Below are 17,062 nucleotides of genomic sequence, written 5' to 3'. Positions count from 1 at the left end.
TTTGAACTTTAATATAGGAAGGGGAAGAAGAAGGAGATGAGGAAAATGATCCAGACTATGACTCAAAGGTGAGCAAAATTAGTGCTATTTTCTGTTTGTTCAAATGGTTTTAACAAAACACATTGGTTAGATAATTTTTTGTTTCCATTTTCCTCTGGTATCTTAACAAATGCATGTAACTAATGGGCCTTTCTTGAGACACTTAAAAGTTTTTGTTTCTGACATGGTATTTTACAAACTTAATCCCTATGATTCTACTCTATCACATACTACCTTGAGCATTTTTTAAAAAGCAAGTTGTGGGAAAAAAATTCTAAACAAATTTTAGAAATATTTTAAATTATTTGGGAAACTGTTTAAAAGAAAATCCAAAAGAAATACTATAAATTGTTGCTTTTATTCTCAGGTGGTTTTTCCTTCAAAGGAAAGCTTACAAATGGACAGTTTTTAATTGAGTGCTGAAGGAGGGGAACAGTGCTGTCTTTGGAATATTTTTCAGCCTCTCCGTTCCCTTCCAGTTCCTTTCCTGGGAATTTGCCACATTGGGGTTAATAACTTTGTTAGCCACAGAATAATGAAAATTATCAGAATTCATTTAAAATGTATTTCTTTTTAATTCATTTGCTATAGACTGCAGTAATTACTTAGAAGATATAATCTGGGACACAGATAGGAGAGGATAGTTAGAAATTCTTTGTTTGACTTTTTTTGCGGGGGGTGGTGTATTGTGGTGGTGATTCTGTTCGGGGGCCATCAGCAATGCTCAGGGCTTCTGGCTCTGTTCAGGGTTCACTCCTGGGTAGACTCATGACCATATGAGATGTCAGGGATTGAAACCGGGTCAGTCACATGCAAGGCAAATGTCCTACCCACTGTACTTATCACTCCGGCTCACTAGTTTAATTCTTACAGATGTTAATTACATTAATAGCTAATTATAAACGGAATTAATATTTTGAATAACTAATTTTGAACAGAATAATCGATAGTAACTAACACATTGGTTATTTTATTAAGATTACAGCATTTTGCCTTCATTAAGAATGTGTTTTATAGTGTTAAGTCTACAATATAAAATAGGGACTTTGTACTAGCTTTGCTGATATACTGATATTTGGGTGAACGATCATTACTATATACTATTCTTTAATTTGGCAAAAACTTTGACAGAACAGTGAGATGATATGGTAATTAAGATTTACTACAAAAAACTATTTGAAGCAGGTAGAAAAAGGTAGATTGATTTCCTGTTTTCTTTTAACAGAAGGATCAAAACCCAGCAGAATGCAAGCAGCAGTGAAGCATGATGTGTGTGGCCTTGAGGATAACCTGCACTGTAATAACCTAAATACAACCATTATTTACTTACAGCCTTATGTTTTTGTATTTTCTTAGTAGACTCCGTAATTTTTTTTAAGGAGAGGAACTGATATTTTAAAGATCAGTTTGTTCTACTTAGCATTTTGACTATGATTCCTCTGCCAAATACATTGAAGGCACAGATTCTCTCAAGCATGTTCATCCATTGCTACATAATTTGGTTCTTTCAGAGTATTTTAAACCTGTAGCTGTTACTTAGCAGCTATAAAAATGAAGACTGTCTCTCCAGCCCCCAAATAGAGCATTTTTTTTTGATTTACAATTTTTTTCACCACAGGAACCAAAATATTTTATTCAGCTGGAGTAGTTGAATGGATTTTAAGTTTGCTTGCATTACCTGTGCCTTTCATTACTTTGTTATAGAAATATAGTGACTTTACTAAGACTATTCATCATGGGGATGGGGGAGGCGGGGCTTGGCCAGACAAGTGTGTGGTTAAGAATTTCCAGTAACACCACTCTCAGTTACTTAGGGTTATTCATGGATTTTTGTGTTGGAGATAACATTGTTAATTGTAAAGAAGTCTAATTTCATAGTCTAGTTTTGGTTATCATAGTGAGACGAATAAAGCCTAGTATTTTCAGAAGTTAGTCTCACTCATTATTTTAACTGTACTTTCAAATTTAACCTCCATTAATAAGCATCTCTTCTTTGTGGTAGGGTCTACCTTCTGCTTCCCTGGAAAGGATGAATTTACATCATTTGACAAGCCTATTCAAGTTTTTTTTGTTGTTGTTTGTTTACTTGTTTATGTTTTTCCAGCTTAAAATAAAAATGTCAAATATAATTTTAGTTCTCACAAGATAATGTCTTAATTTTGTACTAATTCAGGTAGAAGCAAGAGCTAGCTAAAACTAAACTTTGTTCCCAGTTTATCATACTGCTAAAAAAAAGGGTGCTGACTTGGGAAGAAGTACTACATCTAATAAGAAACTAAAAATGAAAGACAAAAGCATTTTTAAATGTAGATTTTTTTCTCAACGATTAAAGCTAAATTTTATTTTCTTTGATTAGAACTAGAGAGATGGCCCCAAGCCTTTGATTAATTCCAAGTTTTATTGCTTAAAGTATGAGTGTGTCATTTACCCATGTTTCTGTTATCTATGTATTAAAATGGGTAGTACTGTTCACTTAACTACCTCACAGATGTGTTAAACATTATTAGTTAAAATTTTATGAAATGTTCTTCATTCTTATTAAAAGCTTAAAATTTTGGATCTGTTTGTGCCACAAGTATGATCTTTAGCATATTATTCATACCAGGGCTAATCAAACTGGAAAACAAATGTTCAGTGAGTACTTAAAAGGTGGTTCTGGCCAGGCAACACTTTTAGATCTTTGTGTGTGGCTCCTTTTTCAATAGAAAAGAATGCGTGAGTGAGTGAACGCCCAGTGATTGTTTTCAGGTATTGTAGTTATGGCCATATTGTGGTAAATCCTATGAAGACCATGGAACTAAAGTAGAAATAAGTTAAATTTTAGAAATGAAAAATTGCCATTAAATTTTAGACTGTAGGGCCACGTTTAAAATACCTCAGGCTAATTACTGTTAATTTTTTGGTGGTGAATTTTATTAATATGGGCTAACTGGATTATAATTGGAAAGTTTAGAGTTCCTGCCCTTAACAAAATTATACTGGGGTCATTTTTAGACATTTGGGTTGCATTTTGGCACATTTAATTTTGAAGTATGAATGTGTTTTGCTGTTTGCATGGTACTATCCATTCTTCTGAAATTTTTAACTACTGGAAATCCTTAACCAATTAAAAGTCTGTAGGGGATAAGACACCATGAACACACCTCATGTTTTTCCTCTTTATTTTCAAAATAACTTTGGTTGCTTTGGTTCCGATATCTTTGCTGACTGGGTGGGGTGGCGGGGGGTTACTCATCACTCATATAATGCAACTTTTTTTCTGAACTTTAAACTGTTTGACTAAAGATAGAATCCCATTTTTGTGAACTTAAAAGAATTAGCAGAAACCACTACCCTTTCCACCCCCCCTTCTTTTAGGAAGTAGCTGTTGCCAAAGTGAAGGTAGATAGGATTTCATTTTGTTATCTAAAGGGTTTGTGGTTTGCAGAGGATTTGTTTTCTTAATAAAGGTGTTCAAGAGTATCAGTGTTTATGCCATTTCTCATTCATAAATTTTTTTTTCCATTCTAGACTTTTGAAATGCTGTAATTTGAAATCCTTAATAAAATTTGCATTTAATTTTATAAAATGTACTAGTGACATTCTGGGTGTTTTTTAAAAAAAAATCTAAAATTTTTTTTTATAACTACAGAGTAGAGATGCTTAGAGTAGGATGTTCCATGCATAGGCCACAATGGCCTGTAAATTAGTAAAGTGATACAACTTTTAAGTAGAAAATTAGAAGATACTCCAGTTTTTACAGGTTCTACTTGAGTAAATTACAGACATTTTTTAGATTTTGTTTATTTCTCAGGTTTGTTCCAGCCTGGGCACTGGCTCAAGTTCCCTAGTTTATTTTCTCTTTAGAAATGGTAAAAATTCATATGAAATAATGCTTTGGAAAAAATTTAATCTATCTTTTAATAACCACATAAGTAGTATAAGTTAACAAAGAACAGTTCTAAAAATCAATTGGTCTTTTAGTTGATATGGATGTTGAAAATTATATCTACTTTCTCAATTACTTTATCTGGTCCACTGAAATAGTATTGGTATTTATATCACATGAAAGTTGTCTGGAATTGGCTTATAGAAATGGTACTTTAAAAAATGGGATTCTACCTCCATTTTAAGTTCACAGAATAACCTAGAAGGAAACTAGAGCTTTAATAAAAATATTTTCATTATTCTGTAAATAGTTAAATGATTTTAAATGGTTATGATAAGGCCCCGTGATAAGAATTAACTGTATATTACTGCTGCTTGGAAGATATTTGTGGCTTTGATTCCATTTCATTGAGTTCATTCCCATTACTAAAAATAAAGATAACACTTTGTATTTTTGTTTGTGAAAATCTTAATCGTACCATGCAGAATATTAAACTGTTTAATCTTCAGTTTTTCAATGCTTGATACAGAATGAGTCCATTTTTATGAGTTAGAAAAATTGTAGCCTTTATTTTCTGGACTATTTCCAATGTATATAATAACTAGATACTTCAGAAGAAGCAGCATATGTTCTACAGTACAGCAATTTTAACCCATATGCCAATTTAATTTTTCTTTTAAAACCTTATGCATTGTGTATATTTACATATATATACAGTATATACTTGATATTCGTGAAGTGGATTTTGTTTTGAAAATATGCGTTCATAATTTAGGTAATTTACTAAAGTACTAAATCTCTTATTACCTGAAAAGTTAAATGTAAATGATAATGGTGAGATTGACTAGGTGTTTACTGGTGATTTTGTATACTGGTTTTAGAAATCCAGGAAAAATACAACCTTACAGTAAGACAGTTCTTAGGACCAGTGAGTTCAGAAGATGGAAGCATGTTTGTTTTAGTATGAACTTTAAAGATAAGTGTATGATTCATATTAACTTTAATTGCTGTGTTGGCTAATTATATTTTTTAAAACACAGTATACTTTGTATATTTTTTAAAAAATATATAATAGATTTTTCCATTGGGGTGGGAAATCAAGGTCTTAACTAATTTTTAAGTATAAAATAAGAAACTAAAATCTAGAAGTATTGTATTGGCAGCACAAAGTTAAGTACAATGGATTAATTTTTATATTGGGTAATAAGTGAGTATGCCCAATTTTGAAATTATTTTAATTTTTTAAAACAAAAATATTTGCCTCGTTTACCCATTGTCAACTAGGTTTTGAAAAGCCAGCTATTTTTCAAACATAATTTGGGGCCAGAGAGATAGTACAGGGATTTTAAGGTGCTTGCCTTATATTCCACTAACCCTGGTACCATGTATTTTTCTGCATATTACTGGTATGCCCCCAAAAAGTTAAAGTAAAAATTATTTTTTAAATGTATATTTTATTAGAAATGCATGTTGTCATATGCTGATTTGCTGAATGTCAAAGTGATGTATAAAACTAAATGAAGTCTTTTTTTATTTTTTACTTTTGGGGTGACCCCTGGTGGTACTCTGGAGACCATATGTGGTACATATGTGGTACCAGGGATTCATACCAGGATCTGTCTCATGCATGGCAAGTGCCTTCCCTCCTCCCCTGTCTCTAGAGCTGAGTCCATTATTTGGAGGGCACCATACCCTCTGGTGCTCGGGATATGATGCTGGATGTAAGGCAAGTACCTATATTACTTCTCCAGCCTAAGTCTTACTGTATTTTAAATTATTACTTATTACATCTTTTCCAATCCCTAATTATTTGAATGAGTCCTTGGATGTTAGGCAGTGAGATAGGTGTTTGTCTTGAGCAGTTGTTATTTTATTTTAAAATTTTTGTGTTTGTTGTAGGGCTACTCTTGGTAGTATTTATGGCACTATGTGGCACAGGGGATTGAACCTAGGGATTCCATGCAAAACCTTTCAAAAATATCTGCTCATAATTTAGTTGAACTCTCTCCCTGGCCTCAGGTGTAATTTTAGATTTTCATATGTTTCAAAATCAGGGGGCCTGGTTTTTCTGTTGACTTGATATCAAAGTCATAGAGCCTAGATACTGTGTGTGTGTCGTGGGTGGGGTAAGGGGGGTGTTTGGAGGCAAATTTGTGATGTTTGGGGGCTATTCCTAACTTTGTGTTCTGCATTTATTATAAGTGCTTGGTATACCGTGCAGTGCCAAAGATGGAGCCCTGGCCTCCTACATGCAAGTTAAGCACTTAGACCAATGAACTATCCACCATCAGAGCTAGAATCTTTTGAGCAACAGATACCTATTTTTTTACTTCCTAAAAAGAAAAAAAAGACTTAGAAAATTATTAGTTTTTGAAGCCATACCTAGTGATACTGAGGATCAAGGGAGTGCCCGAGATAGAACCCATAGCTATTGTGAGAATATTGTTCTGAGCCATCTCCCTTGCATCTGAACGTGCACTTACGTGCATGTCATTAGTTCAGTTTAGCAGCTTTTGGTAACTACCTTTTGGTTCACTTTTGACCTTGTTCTTTTTATTCAGTAGTATGTTAGGGAAGCTTACTATCAGATAGCTTAACTTCAAATATTGGGTCTGAAAGATGAAGGATACTTGGCAGATTTTTGCATTTATAGGTTAAGCAGGATTTTCTGAACCTCCAGTTTGTTTGCTAATCATACGGTGTGGGGACATATAGCAAGGTAAGTGACTTTTTTAGTTATCTTCACAGTGAATATAGGCATACTCACTGTGAATACCCATTCCTACATTATTTAAGTAAGAAAAAATCAATACTGGATTAAGACAATATAGAAAATGTTTTGTAAATACGACATTACAAAACCACTCCCGGAACTGAGTTTTGTAGGCTTGGGCGTAACTGCCCAACTGAGGATTCAGCTTGTAAGATAGGAATCATCTGAAGGGGCTTTATTGGTGTTAGACACTTGGTCAGAACTCACATGGGTTGTGACCAAACTTTCACTTTGATGTGGACTTACAGAACATGGAGAAGAGTTTGAAGAACTAGTCGGCGGAATTACCTTTTTATGACCTATTCAGGAAAGTCATCATTATATAATCCACTTGGCAATAAGTTGGTCACAAGCTCCAAGATTTGGGTTTTTTGTTTGTTTGGGGATCGGGAGTTTTCTTTCGGGGATACTCCTGGAGAGGTGCTCAGAGCACAATATGAGATGCTAGTTGGCCACATGAAAGGCAAGTGCCCTATCCACTCTACTATCACTGGTCCTTTTGCACAATTTTAATGAAAGAAGGAAGGTATGGATTCTTATTTGTGGGATATTAAACTGGGTGAGGCAAAACTTGGGTGGGGAGCAGAGGGAATCAGGGAATTCAGGGAGCAAGATAAGACATTAAAAAGCTAAGTTCTGTGGTACTTCCACTGCCATCTCTTAATACCTGGTATGTCTTTCTGCCCACTCCTGAAGGTCTAGAAGTCAGTATCAGTACTTTATGATTAGTAGCATTTTTGTCTCCATTTTACTCTTCTTAACTATGACTTTCAAGGATTATCTTTTCCCTGATAAATGTGTCTCCTGTGTTTTGAATTTGGGGTAAAAATAAAAACCAAACTTCTTCATTTCTTTGAGTGTGCGCACACGCACGTGTGTGTGTGTGTTGGGGCTGAGACTGGAAAGGCTATGGGACAGGGTACACACCTGGCTGTGGTCATCCTAGAGATCATTCCAGATTCTGCTTGGAGAACTATATGCAAAGCCAGGTATTAAGACTTCGCTAGTCAAGTGCCTTAGCCTCTACCATCTCTCAAACCCTCATTTTCATTTTTTTTACTTAAAGCTTACATATTTCTATATTACTGAGTTTCTGAGCTCACTTTATTCAGTTTGCCTGCCTCATATTGTGTAAGAATACTAAGTTTCCAGCTATAAGTAGCTGGTGTCAGTACTTGGTTTCCTATTATGATCTAATATGTGAATTAGCACACTGTCCTCTTAAGATTTATTTTAACTACTGATCTGATTTAGAATGGAACGTGACTAATTTAGCAAAAGAAAATTAGAGGTCACATTTGAACTTTAAAGGACAAGATGGTTTGGGACTGCAAAAATGCAAGCTGAATGGAGATTTTACACTGTAAAGGCAAGTATGACTGAAGAAGGTATGGAGTTGGTGTTTTCTTGACTTAGGCAGTTGAAAATTGACGTTTTAGGAATAAAACTGGTACCAAGTGGTTAGGCTATCAGAAAAATCTAGGTGGAAAAGGAGTTTGACTATTGACAAATAGAGACAGATGTATGGCTGATTGTCTTAGTCTACTAATAGTTCCTTTATTTCTCTTATGTTTTGGGGTCTGCACCCCACCTCCCTGTGCTGACATCCTATTGAGTTGAATCTGCCCTATAAGAGTTCAAAAATAGTACGTAGGATACCCTTTACTGTTCTTTGACTTGCTCTAAGCTATTACACATAGTGATCACTAGGAGGCATCAGCTCATCAACTAGTAAAGCAAAAAGATAAGTCTAGGCAGTAGTAGTCAACTGCAGTTAATATTTAAACTTGGAAGCTAGAATAAAAGATTATCTGATGAAAAATTTTAAAGAAGTCTAAATGTCTACCTCTATCTGATTATCCTATGTGCTGAGTTGAGTTCAGCTTGACATTTTTATAGTTTGATTTTTAACTTAAAAGACATCTGAGCTTAGTTTTCACATTTGTAACAAGCATTGTTGAGTTTCTATTGTGTATTGCAAATTAGGAAGTTTATTAAATGTTATATGTCTTCAAGTTAGTAATGATCACTGGATTTGCATAGCAGATACATAAGTGCCAAGAAAAATTCCTAACAATCCAGTTCCATTATTGTTGAGCTAGTCCTTTTGATTACTGGAATAGAATTGTAATTTATATAAAAATGTCAAGTTGCTTGTTGCTCAAAGGGCTTATAGAGTAGGATTTTAGCATCTCTGATCTTACCGAAGATACAGGGGTCTAGCTGTGTGCCAAGGTTAGCCATTTTTAAAACCTATACCAAGTACATAATTAGTATGGTGGGTTTTGGTAGTATGGGATTTTTGGGAAGTTTTTCAGTTTCAAAAAATTGTCAAGTAGCAAACAAAATACCTGTCTAAAGCACTTGATCCTGGGACCGATAGGGGAATGATACAGTTCTGTGGTATAGTGGATATCCTCAATATGTGAAGCTCTGGTTTAATAACAATAAGAGCTTCTGAAACACCTAGGAATTGTCTTATTTGAGCTCCTTACTATATAAGAATTGTATTAGTTGGTTGGGGCACATCAAAATACGTAACTCCCCTTGACGGGGGTGGGGTGGGATATTGGACCACACCTGACAGTGCTGAGGATATTATGTGGTACCAGAGATTGGTTGGCTCAGCAGCATGAAAGGCAAACATGCATTAAAGGCTTAGGTATTATCTAGCCTGTATCCTTAATCCTCTTAAGGAACAAGATTCTAGATTTAGATTATAGTTGGGAAGGACCAAAAACAAGCAAGTGGGCATGACCGCTAATATAAATACCATTCATATGCAGGTAGTATATGCTGTGGGCGACATTAAGAAGTAGATGGCTGTAGTTTTACAGTTAAGTGTGACGTTGAGGTGACATTTGTTACAAAGACTTGAAATTTCCAGACTGCTGTGCTAAAAATGGAAGAACCACTGCAGTCATGCAGAGGAGATGATAGTGAAGTAGGGAGACAGTGACATGTAGTTGAAAATCTGATGGAATCTCATAGGCTCAGTTTATAAAGTGTCAGAAATGCAGAAACTTATAGTTGTGCTTCTAAACTTTTGTTTATATGGCAGTACTATAATGACTGCCATTAACCATGACATCAGTGGTTAATATTTATAAGTTTTGTTAGTGGAAATATGTCCATTAGCTTGCTTCTATTTCGCTTGCAAAACATGATTACTTCGAATGCCTAGTTTGAATTTCAAATTCTTAGGAGTCCAGCATCAGATACTAGGAGCAGAATCTAACCCTCCACCTATGTCCCTTCATGTCCATCCATAGCTCAGTGCCAAGGAGAATGCATTTCCTGGAATAACCAACTTCATTCAGGCAGGATCTTTGAAATACTGAGAATCTGGAATATAGTCATTTGGTTATGAGCTCCTAACATTTTATTCAAAAGGTCAAGACTGGATGAGGGAGGTTTAGGCTGTTGTAAGGCTAGTACTGCTTCAAGGTTTTAGAATGAACCTAGAATAGATTTTAAGTTAACATTAACTGAAAATGGGGCTGCTTATTGAACAGGTCAAAATGGATCAGTTTGGGAATGCTCCATTAGGTATCCAACTAGGAGAGAAAATAGTGAAGAAAAATTTGCCCTGACCTGGAATATGCCAAAACTGAAGGGTATTTTACTATAGCCATTCTAGCCAGCTAAGCTATTTTTAAGAAATTCACTATACCAGACTTCAATGCCTGTACCAGTTCAATGCAGTGATTTATTTAAACCAATGGCATGTTAATATGTGTCTTTCCCCCCTTCAAGGTGCTAGTTTTCAACATTTTGTATGAACCTTGAGGCCAAAGCAATAGTACAGTGGGTAGGGCATTTTCCCTGTATGTGGCCAACCCAGGTTCTATCCCTGGCATCTATCTGGTATGGTTTATCAGAACCTACCAGGAGTAATTCCTTAGTGCAGAGCCTGAGAATGCTGGGTATGGGCCTTAAAAAAAATTTCTATGAACCCCAGTTCCTAACAGAATGTCCCAACTTTTGACCCTAATGAACATCAGTTTGTGTTCCCTACTCTGACATACCATATTTTGATTGTTGGGGGTTTTTGTTTTTCCTGGACCGTACCCAAGGGTGTGCTTGGGCTTGCAGACTGTGATAAAACGTGATTGGAGACCTAAACCCAGGCCTCCTATGCAAAGTATGCACTTGGGTTCCTTGAGCTATCTCTCTGGCCCTCATTGTAACATTTTAACTTTGGAAGTCTTTTTATTTTGGTTAACAAGCAATTGGATATAAATTGGTGTGAATCTGGGCGTCTTCGGCGTACAGATATTACTGAGGGATCAACAAGGCAGCACATGTAAATAAAGTTTGGGGGGATCTCTGGGAGATGAGGGGAAGTTGTTGAATTTCTTTTCTGTTAACTTGTCTTCAATTGCCAGTATGGTTATTTTTGTGAGTTGGTGGTGACTTTAAATAAAAACAAAGTTGTCATTGATCTACCAGGCTTCTTTATTATTGAGATTTCCAGTAAGTGTTCCTAGAGAGCTCATCATAGACTTGGAGCTGCTCACAAAGTCACTAAGTTGTGAAATGGCCACTGGAAATTCCAAGTTTGGGATTTCTGGTTATATAAGTGCTTTTGAAAATTGGACTGCTGCTTCACATTTTGTGATGTGTGAATTTACAGTAGAATGTGCTGTGTCCTGATAAAAACTAGATATTAGAATGCACCAACACATTTTTTTCTTGATCTCCTGGCTTGAGCTTCCAAATTAATTTTACATTATTAATCAAGTTTGTATTGTAGTTTTCCACATGATTTTCCCAACTTTCCCAATGAAGCTTTCCCAACTTTGCCTGCTCTCAGAGACTTCCAAATTATAGACTTAGAGGTCTTTTCCATATGAGCAGAAGAATGCCATTCGGTTAAAAATTTAACAGCTGATCATGTAGAAATTCTTGGGAATGCCCACTTGTCCTACAGAGACTGGAAATGAACTGGGATGTTAGGTGTGTCATTGGTGTAGGGTTATACTTTTTTTTTTCTTACATAATCTTACTAGAAAATGTTGCATTATTTTCACAATTGCCATTCTCCTTAAATGGCTAGTAATTCAGTAACAATGCCCAAAGTCCCTAGGAAGCTGCAAAGTGCAATTCAGTGTCCTCAAGACTGCTGGAATCCTCCCATTTGACAACTAGGGACCCCCCCCCCCCCATTAAAACTTACCCTTTTATTCTCTGTTACCTTGGAATTAAGTTCAAATTCCTTGGTCTGCTACACAAGGATGTGATTCCTGCTCAGTTCTCCACTCATCTCAACTTCCTATCCTGGATTTTTTGTTCCAGTCATAGGAAGCCATCAGACAAGTCATACTTCGTTGGGCATTACCTGCAAGTTTTTTGCCTTTGACCTCAGACAACTGACTTTATTACTGGTTTATTTTTATGTGATTCTATATATCTTGGTTCGTAGGTAATTAAAGTTCTCTAAGTGAATTAGTTTCCTCACCTACTGATGTAATTCTGCGTAGTTCTCCAGAGTATATAAATATTTTAGTGTGGGAGTAGGAGGGATCAAAGAACTTCTCAAGGGCTTCCCCAAGTCACAACTGAAGAAGAGGCAAACATCTGGCCTGTTTAGGCAGCCGGAGAGAGGGAGCCGGCCCTCGGGGGCCCACCTGCCATTTGGAAGGCCAAGCTGTGCTTCGGCTGTGGAGGTCGGCACCTGACTTTCTCGGATTTATGCAGTTACTTTGGTTAGACCTTGTTTACACAGGAGTCAAAGGGAATTGGAGAGCTTGTGTCCCAGTGAAGACTGGCCAATGACTGCATTTTCAGTTACAAAACAAAGATGCCATCAGAAGTGGGTCACTTTTCAGTCCCTTCCAAACGGGTCAGACGGTAGCGCTATTGCTTTAACAATCGCCTGCTCAGCTCCCGCTGCTAGAGACTGAGCGTCCAGACACCTCGGGCCTTTGTGCGCTGAGAAGTTAGTTGACTAGGGTCCGGGGAAGCACACCTCTGCCGGGCTACCAGGCCGAGGAGCCTCCACCCCGGACTTTTTTGCTCACCCGAGATCTTGGCCTCAAGATCCCCCGTGGTGGGGACCTCCGAGCTCCGCGGCAATTGGGAGCGCAGAGGCGGCGTGGCATTCCCGGGCACGTAACCGCGGTCCCCGCCTGGCAGACCCCTCATTATCTACCCGGTGGTTAGCAGAGCGCCCCGCCGGCCAGGGAGAGGCGGGAGGTGGGCAGGGCCCCCTCGGAGCCCGCTGGGCGACGGCGATCCTCCAGGAGTTTCCGGGGCTCGGGTTCCCGCGACCGTCCCGGGAAGGAGCGCGGAAGCGAGTGGGCGGCGAGAGGCGGAGCCAGGGACGCGGGGGGCGTGGACGCGGGGGGCTGGGGAAGGGCCCCAAGTTAATGAGGCGAGCTCGGGCTGCCGAGCGGCTTTCGGAGCTGGGCTTTCCCCCGCGCTGCGGGCGCCAGGAGCCGCCTTTTCCGCTGGGTGTCACTCGGGGGTGGGGAGGATGGCCCATTCAAAAGCGCTGCGAGGAGGCCGGCCCGGTGCCCTTCGGTGAGCGCTCGCAGGAAGACGACAGCGGCTCGGTGACTCCGGGCGCTCGGACCTGGTGGCGCAAGAGGACGCGGCTACCCCCCTGTCCGGACCCGGCGCTGCCGCCACCGCCGCTCTGCCTCCTGCGTTTTAGCCTCCTTTGCGCGCTCCGGGCCGGCGGCCGCGAGAGTCGCTGGGGCGAGGACGGCGCGCGGCTGCTGCTGCTGCCCCCGGCCCGGGCCGCTGGAAGTGGAGAGACCGAGGCGAGCGGCGGGACCCCTTATGCCGGGAGGATGTTGGAGAGCAGCGGCTGCAAGGCTCTGAAGGAGGGCGTGCTGGAGAAACGGAGCGACGGGTTGCTGCAGCTCTGGAAGAAAAAGTGCTGCATCCTCACCGAGGAAGGGCTGCTGCTCATCCCGCCCAAGCAGCTACAACAGCAGCAGCAACAGCCCGCGCAGGGGCCAGCTGAGCCGTCCCAGCCCGGAGGCCCGGCTGTGACCGGCCTGGAGCCGCCGGTCAAGCTCAAGGAATTGCACTTTTCTAACATGAAGACAGTGGACTGCGTGGAGCGCAAGGGCAAGTATATGTACTTCACCGTGGTGATGGCCGAGGGGAAGGAGATCGACTTTCGGTGCCCGCAGGACCAGGGCTGGAACGCGGAGATCACGCTACAGATGGTGCAGTACAAGAATCGTCAGGCCATCCTGGCGGTCAAGTCTACGCGGCAGAAGCAGCAACATCTAGTCCAGCAGCAGCCGCAGCAGCCGCAGCTCCAGCCCCAGCCCCAGCCTCAGCCCCAGCTCCAACCCCTGTCCCAGCCCCAGCCCCAGCCCCAGCCCCAGCCCCAGCCCCAGCCTCAGCCTCAGCCCCAGCTCCAGCCCCAGCCGAAGCCTCAGCCGCTCCACCCGTACGCACATCCTCATCCTCATCCTCATCCACATCCACATCCACATCCGCACTCGCACCCGCACCCACACGCGCACCCGCACCAACTACCGCACCCGCATCCCCAGCCCGTCTCGCAGCCGCACGGCCACCGGCTTCTGCGCAGCACGTCCAACTCGGCCTAAAGGGGGCAGCACCAGGGCCCGACGAGGTGAGCGCCCCTCTGCTGCGGCTCCTCAGGGCCGGGCAGGGGTGGGGGGCGCGGGGGTGTGAGAGGGAGTGGGACGCCTCTTCACGGACTTGGCTCTGGAGTGGGAAAATGAGACACCACCGCAAGTTTGCAGAGCTTTGGGATGGAGGGGAGCGCAGCCGGGCCGGGAGGAGTCAGGGCAGGGAGGGAAGGATGGGTGGGGGCGGCGGGACCCTAACACTCTGCCTCCCTCCTTCTTTTCCTAACCGATTTCCTCCACCCTTCCGTGGGTGTTTGGAGGTGCGCGCTCCAGCCCTCTAAGTGTCCCTGCACACCTGGCCCGGGAGGTGTGGTCCCCGGATTTCCCGGGGCGCCTTTGGTCCTCAAACCTGGCCTGGAGAGAGCACAGAGTCTTGCCAAGACTGAGCCACCGGCTTCAATCCCTGCCATTTCTTTCTAGGTTTTGAGTACTTGAGCAAGTGGGACAAGCACATTTCTGTTGTCTTCATTTGGATGGAAAACCTAAAGCCTCCCCGCCCGCAGCAGATCAAGTAGATCACCGGCTAATAACTGGCGAATCCTCTTAGTTTCCCGCATTCTCTTCATCCCGGTGCAGAAAAACAGTTGCGAACCCAGAAGGCTTTATTTATGAACCTCTGAAAGGACTTCCCAGTATGGTGGACCTCCTAGGAGCGATGATGTACTGTAATTTTATTTTAATGTATTTTGATTTATTTATTAGTTTTTGTAAATGCTTGTTCTAAGACATTTCTGAATGTAGGCCAATTTTCCAAAAAAAATCTTTTCAAGAACCGATTTCCTAATTAATAAGTTCTGATCTTGGAAAAGCAAAAAAAAAAAAAAAAAAAAAAAAACTTCAAGGGCGGTGGTGAGGAAAACGTTAAGAATCCGTTCATTATCCCTAGGGCGGTTTCAGAAGGTCTGACACTCATTGTTTTGCCAGGCGGTTGGAATTAAATTCTGCGATGTTACTTCTTTTTTATTTTCCTGGAGATTTTTTTTTCTTAGACATATATTTTGTGTAGAATAGAAATTCAAAGAAGCTAAATGTTTGGAATTGTGTAGTTTGAAAATTTGATTGCTTTTATAAAGGGAAATCAGTAGTTATGAAAGCTGATTCAAAATATTTTTATCATAGCCCAACTGATGACAGGATGATCTTATCATGAAAATATAGTGAGGCCAGTTTACTGTAGGAAAAGCCTTGCTTTATAATACCTATGTCTGAACGGAACCGAAAAAATATTTCTTTGATTTCTGAGTATGAGTGCATTAGGTATTTCATTTCAAAAAACAGGAGGGAGGGGTGCGTGGTGGGAGAGAATCATGAGATTTATTTGAGGGAATAAATATGCTGTTATCTACACTAGAGATTACCCTTCTTCAAGAGCTTTGCACACTCCCCTTGAGCCATGTTTTCTGACCCTTTTACTTTGTTCTAGAAGCATACTCTAGAATCTCATAATTTTAGCCATAATTTGACAATATTTCAAGGGACTAGCAGTCATAACTTTTTGTTTTTGAACAGATAATAACGTTCATCAGAGAACCAACCGTTATACTTTTTATAGCTCTGTAAAAACATGGAGCGGTGTAGGTTTTGTTGTTAGGTTAGCTAAACCAGAAATTGAAAAAGAAAGGACAAGATAAACACTGGATTTTCACTAAGAAAACAACCCTACTCTTGTTTTAGCCATCACTGGTTCAGGAGCCTGGGGAACAGGAGTGCTGGTGAGGAGAGGATGTGCTTTTAAAGGTAGAACAAAACCTCTTCTGTGTTTAAATCAATGGATGGTCAAAATCCACAAGGCCAGATGCTACTTCAGTTTAAAAGAGGCTTAGATGATAGCAGATTCTCTAGAGACTGAAAACTACTTCCTATTTTCTTTTATGGGTTTCCTAATGGGGTCTCTGTTTTCCACTATCTTTCTCATAGTCTTGATCAGTATTTTTCCAGCTTCCAAATTGGAATGGTTGCATTTGTCCTTTGCTAAGTTATGTAGTCAAGAATTGAAAATAGAATTTTGTACTAGAGATGTGTTTATTTTCTCAGTCTACAAAGGAGTCCCAAGGTCAAATTACATTTTAACACAATATTTAAATGATAAAAATATTGAGATCATAACTCATCCAAAAATTTGTGAGGGAAAGCTTAAGTGGATACCCACTTTTGCTGACTCTTTAAGTTGCAATGAGCATGGGCTGCAGATTTTAAAAATACATATATATGTGGTGTACATGATATATGTACTACATATACTATATAACTATTTGATGGGCTTCTCAGAGAGCCAGATCTAAAGCATTCTTAAGTAAACATTTCAGCCTCTTTGGAATGACTGCTGTGCTTTTTAATAATGGCTCATTATCTTGTAGTAGTAATACATGCCAATCATATAACCTCATTTCCCCCCAGATGAACAAGATTTTCTTTCAAATTCTTATACTACCCCAACGTCCCAAACCCATGCCAAAGATTTTAAGCTAAAAAAATAATAATAATAAGGTGGGGGGGGGGGTTGACACCCAGCAGTGCTCCAGGTTCTATGTGAAAATGGAGGTTGAATTTAGGGTCTTGTACTTTACTATTTGAGTCGCATTCCTGCCTCCTCCTCCCCCCAATACTTTTAAAATCAAGATAGATTTTTTTTTTTTTAAATATCTTGCATGTAGGTCAGGTAGTACCATAGAAAAACAAAATGCTTGGGTTCCCGCTCCCTACTGACCAACTGCTAAGATTTTATTCCTCCCTAATGACTGTCATTGTGAATGGTGTCACCAG

The 17,062-nt window shown here is 40.0% G+C and overlaps 2 protein-coding genes across 4 annotated transcripts in view; both read left to right on the top strand.

Moving 5' to 3' along the window:
* The window catches only part of NAP1L1 (nucleosome assembly protein 1 like 1), a 40,246-nt gene extending 35,831 nt beyond the window's left edge, over positions 1 to 4,415 (top strand). For 2 of the 3 annotated variants that reach the window (XM_056118713.1, XM_056118712.1), the window contains 2 exons: positions 18 to 68; positions 1,265 to 4,415. In XM_056118713.1, the coding sequence (XP_055974688.1) occupies positions 18 to 68; positions 1,265 to 1,300 (87 nt within the window). In that variant the 3' untranslated portion in view covers positions 1,301 to 4,415. The remainder of the gene's footprint in view (positions 1 to 17; positions 69 to 1,264) is intronic. The other variant, XM_056118710.1, reaches the window with a different exon arrangement.
* An 8,347-nt stretch (positions 4,416 to 12,762) lies between these two features.
* PHLDA1 (pleckstrin homology like domain family A member 1) lies at positions 12,763 to 15,541 on the top strand. The gene is made up of 2 exons (XM_056118715.1): positions 12,763 to 14,280; positions 14,720 to 15,541. The coding sequence occupies exon 1, from the start codon at positions 13,052 to 13,054 to the stop codon at positions 14,252 to 14,254; it is 1,203 nt and encodes a 400-aa protein (XP_055974690.1). The 5' UTR covers positions 12,763 to 13,051; the 3' UTR covers positions 14,255 to 14,280; positions 14,720 to 15,541.
* Positions 15,542 to 17,062: the final 1,521 nt, after the last annotated feature.

Source organism: Sorex fumeus, unplaced genomic scaffold (genome assembly GCF_029834395.1).
Source record: "Sorex fumeus unplaced genomic scaffold, SorFum_2.1 ptg000003l, whole genome shotgun sequence".
In the NCBI taxonomy this organism is placed as follows: Eukaryota; Metazoa; Chordata; class Mammalia; order Eulipotyphla; family Soricidae; genus Sorex; species Sorex fumeus.
This window is presented reverse-complemented; position numbering and strand designations above follow the sequence as displayed.